Below are 18,896 nucleotides of genomic sequence, written 5' to 3' on the forward strand. Positions count from 1 at the left end.
CCAATACTTTAATATTTTAAAACTTAATCTGTCTATCTATTTGGCTCCACTTTATATATAGAGGGGAATATACTGTCATTCTTCTGCATGTGTAGCTTGTTAGGACAGTTGCAGCATATATGTAGTTTGTGAGTATTGCATATGTAATATATAGATAATATTATATACAGTACAGCTATTAGAATTTATTCAGACAGATGCTCTATAAAAACTCAATTTACAATACTCTCTCTTCTATCTCCTCAAGTATGTACTGACTAAACAACATACAGCATTCACTGTGTCTGTCTCTCAATGCTTCAACCCAGTGTATGTACCGACTTCAGACCCATACAGCATTCACCCTGTGTCTGTCTCTCTCTCTGCTTCAACCCAGTGTATGTACTGACTACAGACCAATACAGCATTCACCCTGTGTCTGTCTCTCTCTCTGGTACATAATAATACTGCATTGACCCTGTGTCTGTCTCTCTCTCTGTTTCAACCTAGTGTATGTACTGACTACAGACCCATACAGTATTCACCCTGTGTCTGTCTCTCTCTCTGGTACAGAATTATACAGCATTCACCCTGTGTCTGTCTCTTTTTCTGCTTCAACCCAGTATGTTAGGGCAATTGCAGCATGCGTGTAGTTTGTAAATGCATTAAGTTATACACAAAGTTATACAAAGGAGTAGATAACTTATAAACAGGTCATTTCTATTTTCCCTAAAATTCATGTTAAACAGGATACACTTTCTTTACCTTATACTGCTTTCTCCTTAAAGTCACAGCTCTTCTTTTCACAAACAACACTCCGACTATTCATCTCTCTTTCTCTTTTGTCTACCCCCCTCTACAACACACATGCCCATCTCACATCACTCAGTCAACCATGCTCCACACACTATCATCTTCTTTGTCTTACCATCTTTCTTCTCTTCTCCTTGCAGCTGGGGATAACTCGCCTAACCCAAGTCCACGCTCTGTCTCTCACTGCTCACTACCGCGACTGACACCTCCAAAACCTTGCCCACATAACCCATTAACTGCTCTTCTGTTAATACCCCGCAATTCCCTTGTGCCCTTTGGAATGCATGCTCTATATGCAATTAGTTCACTTCTATACACAACATATTAATTTCATGATCACTAAGCCTATTAGCCATCACAGAAACTTGGCTTTCCTCCTCTAACACAACTTCTGTAGGCTCTGTGTCCTATGGCTGTCTGCACTTCAGTCACACTCCCAGGCCAGGAGACAGACAAGAAGGGGGAGTAGGCATTATTATGTCTCCATATAGTACCTTCCACTGCATTCCTTCACCTCCCTCCATTTCTTTTACTGTGAAGGCAACCCAATTGACCTGGTCTTCACTAATCTCTGTGCCATTTCCAAGTTCTCTAACTTTCCCTTTCCTCTCTCTGACCACTATCTACTATTTTTTACTCTAACTGCAGCAACCTCACAATGTAAGGTGAATATATATGAAGTGACTAAACAGAAAGGCCAAAAACTTGAAATGCATATGGCCAGTGTTGAAGCCAAAAACAAAATGTATGCTGATGAATTCCTTTCTTTCATGGTAATGAGTCCACGATCGATTACGCATGGGAATTCACTGCCTAGCCACTAGGAAGAGGCAAAGACTCCCAAACTATTCAAGAGCATTCCATCCCTCCCACCTCAATGGTATGCCAACTGTACGCATAGTCCAGCAGGAGAAATAGCAAATTAAGGTAGGAAGGATAGCAGGGAAAATAGAGATGCAAAATGGCAGTATCTTTAAAAAATTACAAATTTAAAATTTTTGGCGGGGCTTGTGTTTTTTACAACCATGAAAGAAAGGAATTTATCAGGCAAGCATACATTTTGTTTTGTTTCATAAGGTGGCGAGTCCGCAAACCATTATTCATGTGAAATAATACCCAATTAATGTTGGGTGGGACAACATTTTTTAAAAAGGCAGGCACCTTTTTTTTTTTCCAGACCCTACTGCCTGGAGAACTTTCCTTCCAAAGGCCGCTTCCCTAGAAGAAAATACATCAAAATTGTAAAATTTGGTAAAAGTATATAAGGATGACAAAGATGCCTTGCAACTTTGTTCAACATAAGCCTTATTTTTGAGCCCAAGAAGTAGAAACAGAGTGGTGCGTAATGCGTTTGTTTGGAAGGTGGCTTAGCTGCCTCCAAGCAAACTTTGTGAATCAGGAACTTCAACCCAGAGGCTAAAATAACAGCCTTTTGGCACTTACGAGGACCCAAAAATCAATTAACAGAAGATGGTCTAAAAATTTTTGTAGCCTGAAGGTGAAATTTTAAATATCTTACTACATCCAAATTAGACAACCTTTGATAAGAAATCAAATTTTGTTCTTAACACAGTTTTATATTGGTGAAAAATAAGATAAGGGGTGTCACAGGAAAGAGCTGATAACTAGCTGACTAAACTGCTAACAGGAATAAGACCTTCCAAGAAAGATACTTGGATGTCTAGAGTATGCATTAGTTTAAAGGAAGGAAATAGTTCTTAGAAAAGTTTCTAAGAACTAAATTTAGATTCCATGGTGGCTTAATAACAGGAAGAAGCCTAACTAAGGCATGAACAGTTCTGAATGTCAGAAAGGTTTGCAATTTTTGTGTGAAATAGTACAGACAGAGCTGAAATTTGACCTTTGAAAGAGCTTGCAGACAAACCCTTATCCAGACCCTCTTGTATAAAACATAATTTATGTAAGAACTTACCTGATAAATTAAATGTCTTTCATATTGACAAGAGTCCATGAGCTAGTGACGTATGGGATATACAATCCTACCAGGAGGGGCAAAGTTTCCCAAGCCTCAAAATGTGTATAAATACACCCCTCACCACACCCACAATTCATTTTAATGAATAGCCAAGTAGTGGGGTGATAAAATAAGGAGTAAAAAAGCATACAAAAAAGAGGAACTGGAAATATAATTGTGCTTTTATACAAAAAAATCATAACCACCAGAAAAAGGGTGGGTCTCATGGACTCTTGCCAACATGAAAGAAATGAATTTATCAGGTAAGTTCTTACATAAATTATGTTTTTTTTTAATGTAATTGGCAAGAGTCCATGAGCTAGTGACGTATGGGATAGAAATACCCAAGATGTGAAAGTCCACAAAGAGTCACTAGAAAGGGAGGGATAAAATAAAAACAGCTATTTTTCACTGAAAAAATTAAATCCACAAAAAATAAGTTTTTCTCATAAATAGAAAGAAAAAAACTTAAAACATTAGCAGAAGAATCAAACTGAAACAGCTGCCTGAAGAACTTTTCTACCAAAGACTGCTTCAGAAGAAGCAAATACATAAAAATGGTAAAATTTAGTAAATGTATGCAAAGACGACCAATTTGCTGCTTTGCAAATCTGATCAACTGAAGCTTCATTCTTAAAAGCCCAAGAACTGGAGACTTATCTAGTAGAATGAGCTGTGATCCTCTGAGGTGGGGACTGTCCCGCCTCCAAATAAGCTTTATGAATCAAAAATTTCAACCAAGATGCCAAAGAAATGTCAGAAGCTTTCTGCCCTTTCCTAGAACCAGAAAAGACAACAAATAGACTAGAAGTCTTCCTGAAATCTTTAGTAGCTTCAACAAAATATTTCAAAGCTCTTACAAAATCCAAAGAATGCAAAGCTCTTTCAAGAGCATTCTTGGGATTAGGACACAAGGAAGGAACAACAATTTCCCTACTAATGTTGTTAGAATTCACAACCTTAGGAAGAAATTTAAACGCAGTCCGCAAAACAGCCTTATCCTGATGGAAAATCAGAAAAGGAGACTCACAAGAGAGAGCAGACAATTCGGAAAGTCTTCTAGCTGAAGAGATAGCCAAAAGAAACAACACTTTCCAAGAAAGTAGTTTAATATCCAAAGCATGCATAGGCTCAAAAGGAGGAGCCTGCAAAGTCTTGAAAACCAAATTAAGACTCCAAGGAGGAGAGATTGATTTAATAACAGGCTTGATACGTACCAAAGCCTGAACAAAACAGTGAATATCAGGAAGCTTAGCAATCTTTCTATGAAATAAAACAGAAAGAGCAGAGATTTGTGCCTTCAAAATACTTGCAGACAAACCTTTATCCAAACCATCCAAACTGTAAAATTCTAGGAATTCTAAAAGAATGCCAGGAGAATTTATGAGAAGAATACCATGAAATATAGGTCTTCCAAACTCCTGTAGCATAGTATCAATCACGGAGTCAAAGAAAGCTCTATGACTAAACACTAAGCGTTCAATTTCCATACCTTCAAATTTAATGATTTGAGATCCTGATGGAAAAACGTCCCTTGAGACAGAAGGTCTGGTCGTAGAGGAAGTGGCCAAGGCTGGCAACTGGACATCCGAACAAGATCCGCACAACAAAACCTGTGAGACCACGCTGGTGCGATCAGAAACACATACGATTGTTCCATAATGATCTTGGAGATCACTTTTGGAAGAAGAACTAGAGGCGGATTATGCTATCATAATTCAATTAAGGTCGCTGCAGTAACTCTGGCTGTGACGCTATAATAAATTATTTTAACCAGTTGTCAATTGTCACCATTTAGTTAAGGGTAAATATCACTAACGCTATTGGACAGTAAGTTATCAATAGGAACAGTAGTACTTGTCGTTCCAATTAATAGGTATAGCGAATGCCGAATAAGGACAACTGATTCACAGTTATATCTGAGGTATCACTTTTAGTAGTATCCGTTGTGGTCACAAAGTGTACTGGTATCTATATGGTACTACGGGGGTGCCGGGTGAGGCCAACTTGTAATGATACTATTTGCTGCAGTGTTTGATTACGTGCAGCTGCTGTTTAATTAGCTTATAACTGCTACCCTATTGCAGCTATTAGGTTGTTTTTTTATTGTATCGGTTATGTTATACTTCTACCACTAATTTACTGAGTGTCAATGAGTACGACAAGTACTACTATTCCTATTGATAACTTACTGTCCATTAGCCTTAGTGAGATTTACCCTTAACTAAATGGTGACAATTGACAACTAGTAAATATAATTTATTATAGCGTCACAGCCAGAGTTACTGCAGCAACCTTAATTGCATTATGATAATAGCACCCAACTGATAGCTTATGGTATCAATATTTGAGCAATCTGGTGATACTTATGTGACTCACAGATGCACTATACCATAGCACAATAGCTATAATAAATGTAGTGGTAACATTCTATCCAAACGGCAGTCACAATTAACCTTACAATACAGCAGAGATTACCATTACCATTTGTAATCATGTGAATGTGCCTGAGAATGTTCTAACGATCTTAATGACCTTAACTCTAAAATACATGTACAGAATGACTTTAAGAATGTTCTAATGATTTCATTGACTACAACTTCAAAACACGTTTTGAAGTACTACACTATAATTAAAGTAATAACATTCTTATTACTATACCTGGCCTGCTTTTAAGGGTCAGTAAAACACAACAATTGCAGTTGTGTCACAGCGCTAATTATCACGGGACAGCAGCCATTTATTATCTTTTAGATACTATGTCACTTCTTTGGAGTTCAAGGAATAGTTTATTAATTCTAGCTGAACTGCCATTTACTGTAACCATATATATTACTTATCTTTCTCAGTAATTGACCTGTGTTAGTCACGACTACTATGGAAAATGGTCCAGACCTTTAAACCATTCAACCTACAATAATTGCTGTTTACACAGGAACCCCTGCTTTTTATTTAACCCTTGTCTGCTAAGAGGCTATCATACTTTAGAGGCCCATTAAATCATTAAGACCAAGGGTTAATACTATTCAACTACTCCATCCATGGTTTTAATCTCACACCCAATTTTAGATCACATTATTAAAAGTTATGTTTTAATTTAGTTGTCCACTATTTCCGCCTAGTAGTCAGGGCAGTGAGTGCTATAAACACATTCTTTAGTGGAAATACTCCTTTCATTCCCACGCATTTTGTTCAATCTTTGACTATTTAGCCTTGTTCCAGGAAGGATTAGACTGCCAAGAAGGTCTGAATGACTATTGTTTTTGAGAAGAGGAAAATGATCTTTGTTTCTTTTTACTTATTAAAGGAACAAAAACAATTTAAAGTTCTATTTCTTCCTTTAGATCTTTTGTCTTGAGGGAAAAAAAATCTTCTTTCCATCCAGTAACGGTAGAAATTATGGCATCTAAACCAGGTATCTAAATCTTCACTGAAAGGAAAGGGAGGGATAGAAGTCAAGATTTAAAAACCATATTAGCTGACCAAGATTTGAGCCATAAAGCTCTCCTCGTCAAAACTGATAATGCCATATTCTTGGAATTTAGTCTGATGTCAACAATAGCATCACAGATAAATGCATTTTCCCTGGCTAAACAAGTTTAAGATGACGTGGCCATTATTTAGATAAACTTTCACATCAAAGACTAGAGGCAACTGCTACACAAGCAATACTGATAGCTGGTTTAAAGAAATAACCCTCTTGAATAAAAGTCTGAGAAATGACTAATTTCTTATTCATAGGGTCTTTAAAAGAGTTAATATACTCTAAAGGACTAGTAGTCAATTTTGCAAGTGTAAAAATTGCACCATCTACCATAGAAATTATTACCCAAAGTTCTATGCTGGAGGAAGGTAAAGGAAACATCTTTTTTTGAATTCAGACATTGGTTTGAAAGGCAGACCCATCTTAGAGCACTCTTTGGTGATAATTTCCGTAATTGTCTCAGTAACCGGAAAAACTTCTGAAGTTTTAACAGGCGGCTAAAAGATTAAATCCAATTGCTTAATGGATTTATCTTCTGTAGGTTTAGGTTCCTGTACATAAGACCTCCTTTAAAAGAGTTCTAAAACATTTAATCTTAAACATAAAAGATTAAAAGTCAATATCCTGATCTGAAACGGACTCTGGTCATCAGAAAATATTTTTCCCTCTAAAGATGTATCTGAGGAATTAGAATCTGAGTCTGCAAGTAAATGCTTAGCTGTTCTAATCTTAAGAGACTTAGAAGTACTGGGTAAATCAGACCAGAGATATTTATCAAAGACTCTTTTGCGCTTACTTGGAGGAGGCATTGCTGGCAACATCTCAAATAGAGTAGAGCGCACAAAATCCCAGAGCAAAATTTGAAGAGCTGTACAAACAGAGATGACAGATACATTTAGAGGCATGGACAGCACTTGACTGATTTAAGTGCATAAGTTGATCCATACAAGGGCTGCACAATTGAGCTGGTGGAGTAATAGTAGTTAGTTTACAAAAAATGCATTTAAATAATTGATCAGAAGATTATATACTCTAAAGGATTTCCAGAAATGGGGACAATTCCAGAATGCTCCATAAAATAGCAGAAAGCAATGACGTTGTAAATTGCAGATAAACGGTTACAGGAGACAATAAACAGTAGTATTTAGGGATTAGTCAGAGAAAACTACTTAGGGAAGAAGCAGTCAGCTGGTATCCTGTCACTAATGGAGTGGCCAGTACAGTAACTAGAGCTCAACCCTATTGAATGGTTGTGGGAGCAGGTTGACAGTATGGTACGTATGAATTGCCCACCAAGTCAATACAACTTGGGGAAGATGCTTCAGGAAGCATGAGGTGAAATCTCTTCAGGGTACCTAAACAAATTGACAACTAGAATTCCAAAGGTCTGCAAGGCTGTAAATGCTGCACACAAAGGATTTGAAAGACACAATTATAATTTCACTTAAAATTGATTATTTATAACATTGTCAATAACTACATTTCCTATTTAAACTCACTTCATGTATGTTTTCATTGAAAATAAGGAAACGTCTAAGTCCGGAAAAGGTTGGATTTTACAATAGTTTGGATTCTGTAATATTTGCATCAGTTTGGAGAGGGAATGGAACCAAGTGTCAACAACATCTTATGCCATTTAGGCAATATTTACATGTCGTTATACAGCGTATACATGGAACCCAGAAGATACAGACAGGGAAAAAGTAATTTTTGATTTTTGTTTTTTTTAATTTTACTTAAAAAGTTTGGATTTTGGAAATTTGTATTTTTATTTGTTTATTTTTTTTAATTATCTTGATTATGATTTCAACAGAATTCAGACTAAGATGTGACAGAACATAGCAATAAAATAAAATGTGGGGTGGGGAATTACACAATTTAACTTGAGATTCACCTTTTGTGATATTTTTTTGAGAACTTCCATTTTTTCCTGAACTTCCATTTTTTCCTGAACGTCCATTTTTTTCTTCCCAAGTCCTTCCTAGATAATCGAAATAGAAGACAATGTTTACATGGTTTTCAGTGTCTTAGTTTTATTTTATTTTTTTATAAATAAGCTATATTTATGTATTCCACAGAATGCAGGCACTCATTGGTCTTATTAAAATATTCCAAATTTATTAAGGCATAGTTAAAATGACATAACGTTTCGGCACCATGTTGTGCCTTTGTCAAATGTCAGCATGAGAACAAAGAATATGCAACACACTTAAAACCAATACAGCTCAAAAATTAAAAACATACCCCTTTTAAAGATGTGTGAGAACAAACTTTACCGTCATGCCGCCACTCGTGTCTTCCCATTCCTGGCAATGACGTCACGTAAGCACGGTACGTGCCTAGCGTGATTACGCATGGCACTGCGTTGCCATAGCGACGTTGGGTAGCTTCACGTGTCAGAGTAGAGAACATGCTACTCACGCATGCGTATAACTATTCATGCGATTGAAAGTAAAGGTTGCCACAGCAACCTAACAATCATAAATACAGACGGCATATTGAACTTAAAAAAAAAAAAAGCGGTAATGCTAGCAATCGTGAATGTTGGTAGATAAATTATATGCAAAGGCAAATCGAACCAAGAGCAAGTGCTATTATATATGTGATTCTTGTAGCTGCGTGTAACTGTGAGACTAGCAAAACCCTGAAGGGGGATAAATTCTATGCAAAAGCATATTGAAACAGGAGCAAATGCTATAATACATGTAATTCTTGTTGCTGTGTGCAGTAAACTGTAATACTAGCGGAACCCTGAAGGAGACCAAACAAAGGGTCATCCTGGGAATGCTGGTAACAATTACCAAATACAGTTAAATGCCACAGCAACAATGAACATATAAATATGCTATCAAAAAACATCGATCAGATGAACATAAGATAATAACCACTGTTGAAGATTCATACCTTAAATTTAAAATGCATTTATAACCCCTGACCTAAGAAACTAGCATATGTACTAACTCAGGAGGATACGAATGATCTAATATAGGATAAGGATCCCAATACACAATGGCATCGTGTCTCCCTGGGGTACATGTAGAAACTTATTAGACAGTGAGCTATAACTTGGATGTTCAGATAAGTCCAGGAGAGAAATCATCAGATTACAGGTGGCCCTCGTTTTACAACGGTTCAATTTACACCGTTTTAAAATAACAACCTTTTTTTCCAGTCATGTGACTGCTATTGAAAAGCAGTGCATTTATTAAAATAGCCAATAGGTGAAGCTGTCCGCTTGTGTTGCAGCAAAGCCAAGCAAGCGGAAATTAATCAGTTTAACCAGACCTGAGCTATCGAGCAGATTTCAAAGGAACAAGAATTACATGTATTAAAGCATTTGCTCCTGTTTCAATATGCTTTTGCATAGAATTTATCCCCCTTCAGGGTTTTGCTAGTCTCACAGTTTACTGCACGCAGCTACAAGAATCACATGTATAATAGCACTTGCTCTTGGTTCGATTTGCCTTTGCATATAATTTATCTACCAACATTCAGGATTGCTAGCATTACCGCTTTTTTTTTTAAGTTCAATATGCCGTCTGTATTTATGATTGTTAGGTTGCTGTGGCAACCTTTACTTTCAATCGCATGAATAGTTATACGCATGCGTGAGTAGCATGTTCTCTACTCTGACACGTGAAGCTACCCGACGTCGCTATGGCAATGCCGTGCCATGCGTCATCACGCTAGGCACGTACTGTGCTTACGTGACGTCATTGCCAGGAATGGGAAGACGCGAGTGGCGGCATGGCGGTAAAGTTTGTTCTCACACATCTTTAAAAGGGGTATGTTTTTAATTTTTGAGCTGTATTGGTTTTAAGTGTGTTGCATATTCTTTGTTCTCATGCTGACATTTGACAAAGGCACAACGTGCTGCCGAAACGTTATGTCATTTTAACTATGCCTTAATACATTTGGAATATTTTAATAAGACCAATGAGTGCCTGCATTCTGTGGAATACTTGGATGATTTGTAGCAGAGCACCGTGGCATCAATGGAGTGGTGAGATTGTGCTTTCCCTTTAAAGAACTATATATATATATATATATATATATATATATATATATATATATATATATATATATATATATATATATATATATGGCATTAATTAACAAATACCAAAAAGTCTTTACTCATGGGAATTACTACTCTACTACTAGGAGGAGGCAAAGATTCCCAAACCCCAAGAGCTCTATAAAACCCCTCCAACTTCACACATACCTCAGCCTTACTTATAGCCAAGTAAGTGAGGTAAAAAAAGGAATACAAGCTAAAAATGGACCAGGCAAAAAATATGTGCTTAAAACAAAACAACCCTAAAAAAAAGGGGGGCAGGGGGCACATGGACTCTCACCAACATGAAAGAAAGGAATTTATTAGGTAAGTATAAGTTATGTTTTCTTTCAAACAGGTGGTGAGAGCCACAATCCTTTACTCATATGAACTAATACTCAAGCTGTGGAAGTCCACAAGTAAATAACAAAGGGAGGGGTTTAAAAAACATTTTTTTCACTGAGAAAAATAAATCCAAAACCCCACAAAATTCTTCTTCCGTTTATTTTTTTTTATAAATGCACTTTTTTTTGTAAAAGTATGCAAAGAAGATCAACTGAAGCCTCATTCTTGAAAGCCCAAGTAGTGGCAACTGACATAGTAGATTGAGCTGTAATCCGCTTCGTTGGAATCTGACCTGCCTCCAAATAAGCTCTGTGAATCAAGAGATTCAACCAAGAGGCTAAAGAAACAAGAGGCTTTCTAAACTTTCCTAGGCCCAGAAAAAAAGAGCAAAGAGACTAGAGGTTTGTCTGAAATCCTTAGTAGCATCAACATATTTCAGTGCCCTAACAACATCCAGGAAATGCAAAGATCTTTCAGAAGCATTCTTAGGATTAGGTCATAAAGAAGGAACAACAATCTCTCTACCAATCTAGTCAGAAGAAACAACCTTAGGTAGCAAAAAATTAAATGCTGTCTGCAAAACAGCCTTATCCTGATAAAAAATAAGATAAGGCGACTCACAACAAAGTGCAGATAATTCTCAAATAGCCAAAAGAAATAATTATTTCCATGAAAGAAGTTTAATGTCCAATTTATGTATAGGCTCAAAAGGAGAGGCTTGTAAAGATTCAATGGAGGAGAAATAGGCTTAATAAGAGGTTTAATTAGAGCATAGATCTTTCCTTTAAGGGAACTGGCAGATAAAACCTTATCTAAACCATTCTGCAAAAACTGAAGAATCCTAGGAATTCTAAAAGAATGTCAGTAAAAACCAAGATCTATACATCAGAAAAATGCAAGTTTTCAAAACCTTGTGATAAATCTTCCTGGGAAGAAGAACCAAAGGAGGAAACAAATAAGCAGGCTGAAATGACAAAGGAACTACTAAAGCATCCCCTACCTCTGGCTGAGGATCCCTGGACCTCGCAAGTTTGTTGTTCAAATGAGAGACCATCAGATCTATCTCTGGTAGGCCCCAAAGGTCCACAATCAAATTTAACACATCCTGATGAAGAAACCACTTCCCTGAATAAAGAGACTGATGACTGAGATAGTCCACCTCCCAATTGTTCATTCTTGGGATGTAAACTGCAGAAATTAGGCAAGAATTGGCTTCTGCCCAATTTGCGATACTTCCCTCATTGCCAGGGAACTGTGAGCTCCCCCTTGATGATTGACATAAGCTATTGCTGTAACATTGCCTGACTGGAAATGGAGATAAGATTCCCATTTCTACACAGGCCAAGCTTGAAGAGCCCTGAAAATTGCACAGAGTTCTAGAACATTGATTGGAAGCCTCGACTTCCAAGGACAACAAACCCACTGTGCCGTCAGAGACCCCCCCCCCCAAACTGCTCCCCAACCTGAAAGACTTGCATCTGGGGTAATCACAGACCAGGTATAACGAGCAAAAAAAGCCCCCTGAATAATGAACTGATGATTGAGCCACCAAGCCAGAGACTGACTTGTACAGGAATCTAAGAATATCCTTTGAAATAGTTGAGAATAATCTCTGCACTACTGACGCAGCATACAAAGCTGGAGAGGCCTCATGTGGAAACGAACAAATGGAATTGCATCTGAAGCTGTAATAATGAGACCTAGAAACTCCATACACTGAGCCACTGTAGGGAATGATAGAGACTGAAAGTTCAGCCTGGCTGAAGACTCATGGACACTGAGTCTATTTAAAAACCAAGGAAATAAACCCTTGTCTGAGGAATCAAGAAACTCCAACTCTGTCTTTGAAGACACAACAATAGTTATTTGGTGTTAGATTCTTCTAAAGAAAAAAACAGAGCCTGTAGCAAGATATTGCCCAGGTAAGGATACCCTGAGCTCTGATTACAGACAAATGGGCACTCAGAACCATGGTAAATATTTTTGGAGCTTCAGCTAGACCAAATAGAAGAGCAACAAACTGATAATGCTTTTCCAGGAAAGCAAACCTCAGAAACTCATGATGTTCTGGGTGGATTGGAAAATTAAGATAAGCATCCTTTAAATCTATTGTGGACATAAACTGGCTTTGCTGAACAAAAGGAAGAATAGTCTTAATAGTTTCCATTCTGAAGGATGGAACCCTGACAAATTTATTAGAGTCTTTAGATCTAAGACTGGTCCGAAAGTGCCTTCCTTCTTTGGAACAATGAAGAGATTTAAATTAAAATCCCATCCTCCCCTGTTCCTTTAAAGGACCTGGTACAATTACTCACATTTCTTCCAGATCTGAGACAGATTGAAGAAAAGTCTGAGCTTTTACAGGATTCCTTGGGATATTGGACAGAAAACACCTACCCTCTGAAGGGCCTTGTTCTGAATCCAATCTGATATCCCTGGGAAACAATATTCTGAACCCATGGATCTGGGACAGATTGAAACCAAGCCTCCTGAAAAAGCGTTAATCTGCCCCCTACCAAGACTACTGATCGGGGGCCGCACCATCATGTGGTTTTGGAGGCTGAAACTAACTTCTCACCGTGCTTGGACTTGTTCCAATTAGCATTAGGCCTCCAGACTGAACCAGAGGAACCTTGCTTCTGAAAGGAGTAATTTTTCTGTTCTTTATCTTGATGAAAGGAACAAAAATTAGGAGCTTTACATTTTCCATTAGATTTCTTATCCTGAGAAAGAAAAGCTCCTTTACCCACAGTAATAGTAGAAATAATAGTAGAAATTATAATTTCTTTTTATTGAATGGAAAGAGCAAACAATTTAGATTTGGCCACTATGTCAGCATTCCATGATTTAAGCCACAAGGCCCTCCTGGCAAAAATAACCAGACTGTTTAGGTTCTTCAACCCCTAAGGTTACCAAAACCTCCATTTAAAAAAAAAAGAAAAAAGGAATAATCTAGTTCTATATCAAATACGGGATCCTCATTCTCAGAGGAAACCTCACCATCTGAAGATACCACCATATCCCCTGTATTAGGACACACATTGCTAGTAGAAGGAAAAGCTTTTACAACTTGTTTGAAGGTGGTAGAGCAGCAATTGCAGAAGTAATGTCATTCTTCATAGCTATAGGTACTCCATCTGCATCTTCCTGTAATGAACAGACATTAGGTGCATTATTACCCTGAGAAACATTAGAAACTTTAGATTAATCAGAATGTTATAACAAATCTAAAACATGAGCCGCATAAATGAGCTGCAGAAGGAACTTCAGTTGTCTAAGTAACCGTGACATGCTCTAACCAGAAAAGCATAAACTAAAGCGTGAACGAGCGCAATCCAGACATGCGAAAGAGAACGTGGCAATATGTGCTAATCCAACAGAGTTAAAAACGAATGACCCAATAACTATACAGGAAAAAAGGGTATGGTAACCCGACAGGCGTATATCAGCATTGAGTCGGGCGCACGAAAACTAAAGCGCACCACCATTTCTGTGCGAAAAAAGCAAGGGAAATAGTCAGAATCTGTCCCAGGGCCAAATATATAAAAATATATACAGATAAACTTTTCAAACATATAAAAGTGCCCAAAATAAAGGATATATATATATATATATATATATATATATATATATATATATATATATATATATATATATACATACATACATACTAACCCTAGAAACAACATATCAGCACAGGTAATGGAAATAGGAGTATAACGTAGATCTGCAAAGGGAGGCAGAAAATGAGTCCCTGCGACTGAATTTACAGAGGGCCTATGAAGGATTTCCATGAGGCAAAACCATTGTATCATAAACCATACTCCAGTACATCCCTCTGACAAGCCCAGTACTCTTAGGGGAACCAGGCCTCATTATGCACTGAAAACATAAATTATGCTTACCTGATAATGTCATTTTCCTTCTGTATAATAAGAGTCAGCCGCATCATTCCTTACTGTTGGGAAATACTGAACCTGGCCACCAGGAGGAGGCAAAGACACCCCAGCCAAAGGCTTAAATACTCCCCCCCACTTCCCTCATATCCCAGTCATTCTGCCAGGGGAACAAGGAACAGTAGGAGAAATATCAGGGTATAAATGGTGCCGGAAGAGAAAAACAAATTTTGGTCCGAGCATCGGAGTATACGGGTAGGGGCCGTGGACTCTCCTCATACAGAAGGAAATGAAATTATCAGGTAAGCATAATTTATGTTTTCCTTCTTAATATGAGGAGAGTCCAAAGCATCATTCCTTACTGTTGGGAAAACTATGCCCAAGCTCTAGACGACACCGAATGATAACGGGAGGGGTAAAGAAAAGGCGGACCCTAATCTGAGGGCACCACAGCCTGTAAAACCTTTCTCCCAAAAGCTTCTTCAGCCGAAGCAAAAACGTAAAACTTGTAGAATTTAGAAAAAGTATGTAAGGAGGACCAGGTAGCCACCTTACAAATCTGATCCATAGAAGCCTCCTTTTTAAAGGCCCAAGAGGAAGCCACCGCTCTAGTGGAATGAGCCGTAACCCTCTGATGAGGTTTAAGTCCCGCTGACTCGTAAGCTAAGCGTATAACACTTCTCAACCAAAAAGATAAGGAAGTTGAAGAAGCCTTCAGACCCTTACGCTTCCCAGAATAGATAGCAAACAAGGAAAAAGTTTGCCTAAAATCCTTAGTAGCTTAGTAGTAAAACTTCAAAGCTCGAACAACATCCAGATTATGAAGTAAATGTTCCTTTGAAGGAGGAGGATTAGGACATAAGGAAGGAACCACAATCTCCTGATTGATGTCACAATCAGACACCACCTTCAGTAGAAAACCCAAGCAGGTACGAAGGACAGCTGTATCAGTGTGGAACACCAGAAAAGGAGGCTCACATTACAAGGCAGCCATTTCAGAAACTCTGCATGCCGACGCAATAGCCAAAAGAAAAAGAACCTTCCAGGACAACAATGTGATGTCTACCGAATGCATAGGCTCACACGGAGCCCGTTGTAAAAAACTTAACAAGGTTCAAACTCCAAGGTGGAGCGTTAGATCTAAACACAGGTCTGGTCCTAATCAGAGCCTTAACAAAAGATTGCATTGTCAGGGAGCTCTGCGAGCTTCTTGTGCAGCAAAACAGAAAGGGCTGAAATCTGTCCCCTCAGGGAACTGGCAGAAAGGCCCTTCTCCAGAACCTCCTGGAGAAAGGAAAGAATCCTGGCAGCCTTAACCTTATGCCAGGCTAAACCACGCTCTTCACACCAGAATAAGTAAGTTCTCCACACCTTATGATAGATGCGGCGAGTAACAGGCTTACAACCCTGAATGAGTGTGTCAATAACCCTCTCAGAGAAACCTCTCTTGGCTAAGACTAAGTGTTCATTCTCCACGCAGTCAGCCTCAGAGAATTTACATTTTGATGAACAAAAGGACCCTGTTCCAGCAGATCCCTGCAACAAGGTAACTTCCACAGAGGAGATGAAGACATCCCCACCAGGTCCGCGAACCACATCCTTCACGGCAACGATGGAGAAATCAGTATTACTGATGCCTGCTATTGCTTGATGTGGGCCACTACACAGGGAAGAAGTGGTAACGGCGGAAAAATGTAAATTAGATTAAACCTCCATGGCACCGCTAATGCATCTATTAGGTACGCATGAGGATCCCTGGACCGGGACCCATATCTGGGTAGCTTGGAATTGAGCCGGGATGCCATGAGATCTATCTCCGGCGTCCCCCACCTGTTGCACATCTTGCAAAACACCTCAGGATGGAGAGACCATTCCCCCGGATGAAAGGATTGTCTGCTGAGGAAATCCGCTTCCCAGTTGTCCACACCCGGAATGTGGATTGCTGACAGTGAGAAGTTGTGGGCCTGCGCCCATTCCAGAATCCGAGATACTTCCCTCATTGCTATGGAGCTCCTCGTTCCCCCCTGATGGTTGATGTAAGCCATATAGGTTATGTTGTCTGATTAAAAACTAATAAACTGGGGCAAACCCAGAAGAGGCCAAGCCTTCAGAGCACTGAAGATCACTTGAAGCTCCAAAATGTTGATCGGGAGAAGGGATTCCTCTCGAGTCCACAGGCCCTGTGCCCTCCTGACACCCCAAACAGCTCCCCATCCTGATAGACAGAGCCACCAGAAGAGCGATCCTCTTGACCGGTTGTCCAGAGAAATCTGTTGAGACAGATCCAAATGATCGCCGTTCCACTGTCTCAGCATGCACAGCTGAAGTGGTCGGAGATGGAATCTGGCAAAGGGAATGATGTCCATGCTTAACACTATGAGACCAATCACCTCCATACACCGAGCCACAGAGGGCCTTAAGTAGGTCTGGAGGGCAAGACAAGTGGAAGTTAGCTTGTAATGTCTCTGGTCTGTAAGGAATATCCTCATAAATATGGAGTCTATTATAGTACCCAGGAATTCCACCCTGGTACTGGGAATAAGAGAACTCTTTTCTAAGTTTATCTTCCACACATGAGATCGAAGAAGAAACAAAAGAGATATCGAATGGTCTTCTGCCAGATGACAGGATGGTGCTTGAACCATAATATTGTCCAAGTATGGCACTACTGCTATACCTCTGGTTTTGACCACTGCAAGCAGAGCCCCTAGAACCTTCGTAAAAACTCTTGGAGCAGTAGCTAGACCAAACGGTAGTGCAATAAACTGGAAGTGCTGGTCCAGGAACACAAAGGTTAGGAACTTGAAGTGATTCTTGTGTATTGGAACGTCAAGGTAAGCATCCTTCGGATCTATAGTGGTCATGAACTGTCCTTCCTGAACTAAGGGAAGGATGGACTTTATCCTCTCCATCTTGAATGAGGGGACAGATAGAAATTTGTTTAAGCACTTTAGGTGCAGAATCTGGTGGAAAGTTCCCTCCTTCTTTGGGACCACAAAAAGGTTGAATAGTACCCCAGACCTCTTTCTGGAAGAGGTACCGGGACAATGACTCCTAGGGAGGAGACATCCCTCACTCACCCCAGAAAGGCTTCTCCCTTTTCTAGCCTTGAAGACAGGTTTGAGAGGAGGGTGGATGAGACTTGAAAGATATCTTGTACCCCTGAGCAATGACCTCCAGGACCCACGGGTCTTGCACGTCCCCAAACCAAGCGTCTGAAAAGAGCGACATCCTGCCCCCTACAAGATCCAGAGTTGGATTTGGAGGCCGCCCCTTCATGCCGACTTTGTCTCGGTGGGCTTCTTGCTCTGCTTGGATTTATTACAGGACTGAGCCGGCTTCCAAGTCCCTTTGGATTGCTCTGGTTTTGTGGAGGACTGCTGACGTTGGGATTTATCTGATAGAAAGGAATGAAAATTAGGATCTTGTCCCTTAGGCTTGTTCTTCTTATCCTGCGGTAAAAAGGCACCTTTGCCTCCAGTAACCATGGAGATAATCGAGTCCAGGCCTGGACCAAATAGAATCTCTCTCTTAAATGGGAGGGAAAGAGGTCTTGACTTAGATGTCATGTCCGCAGACCAGGACTTCAGTCAGAGTGTCCTACGGGCTTGAACAGAAAAAACCTGAAGCCTTGGCATTCAGGCGAATAATTTGCATTACAAATAAAAGAATTAGCCACCCTTAATTCTTTCCTGGATCACGTTGAGGGGACCCTCCACCTCGATCAATTCAAATAAGGAGTTGCACCAGTAGGTAGCTGCTCCAGCAACAGCCGCTGCCGGTTGAAACAAATATCCTGTATGTTAAAACATATTTCTTAACAGAGTTTTAATCTTCTTATCTATGGGCTCTTTAAATGACAAAATATCCTCAAGCGGGATAGAAGTGTGTTTAGCAAGCATGGAGATAGCGCCATCCACCTTGGGGATGGAACCCCACAACTCCAATTGAGAGTTCGGGACCGGGGACAACTTTTTAAAGGAAGAAGGGGAAAATGAAGAACCAATTCTTTCCCATTCATTCTTAATAATGTATGCCATCTTTACGGGAACCGGGAAAGTTTGTGGTACAACCCTGTCCTTGCAGACCTTATCTAATTTAGGAATCAAAGGTTCCTCAGGCAATTTGGGCTCTGGAACCTCTAATGTAGCCAAAACTTCCTTCAGCAGAAAGCGTAAATGCTAAATCCCAAATCTAAAGTCTGGTTCCTCCGCAGCTGTAGGCTTAGAGGCAGCAGATTCCCAGAAAGAGAACCCTCTGAAGTATCAGAGGCACCTTCATCATCGGATAATCTTGTATCAGATAAATCCAATAAGCTAGTGGATGACCCCTGGGAATGATAGCAAT

At 39.4% G+C, this 18,896-nt stretch overlaps 1 protein-coding gene across 3 annotated transcripts in view; it reads right to left on the minus strand.

Moving 5' to 3' along the window:
- LOC128656521 (PH-interacting protein-like) overlaps window positions 1–18,896 on the minus strand; it is a 109,175-nt gene that overhangs the window by 21,469 nt on the left and 68,810 nt on the right. For 2 of the 3 annotated variants that reach the window (XM_053710466.1, XM_053710465.1), the window contains exon 3: window positions 8,146–8,232. The exons of the other annotated variant lie outside the window; for it this stretch is intronic. In XM_053710466.1, coding sequence (XP_053566441.1) covers window positions 8,146–8,232 — 87 coding nt within the window. The remainder of the gene's footprint in view (window positions 1–8,145; window positions 8,233–18,896) is intronic. 3 annotated transcript variants of the gene reach the window in all.

The sequence above is a fragment of the Bombina bombina genome, chromosome 4 (assembly GCF_027579735.1).
Source record: "Bombina bombina isolate aBomBom1 chromosome 4, aBomBom1.pri, whole genome shotgun sequence".
In the NCBI taxonomy this organism is placed as follows: Eukaryota; Metazoa; Chordata; class Amphibia; order Anura; family Bombinatoridae; genus Bombina; species Bombina bombina.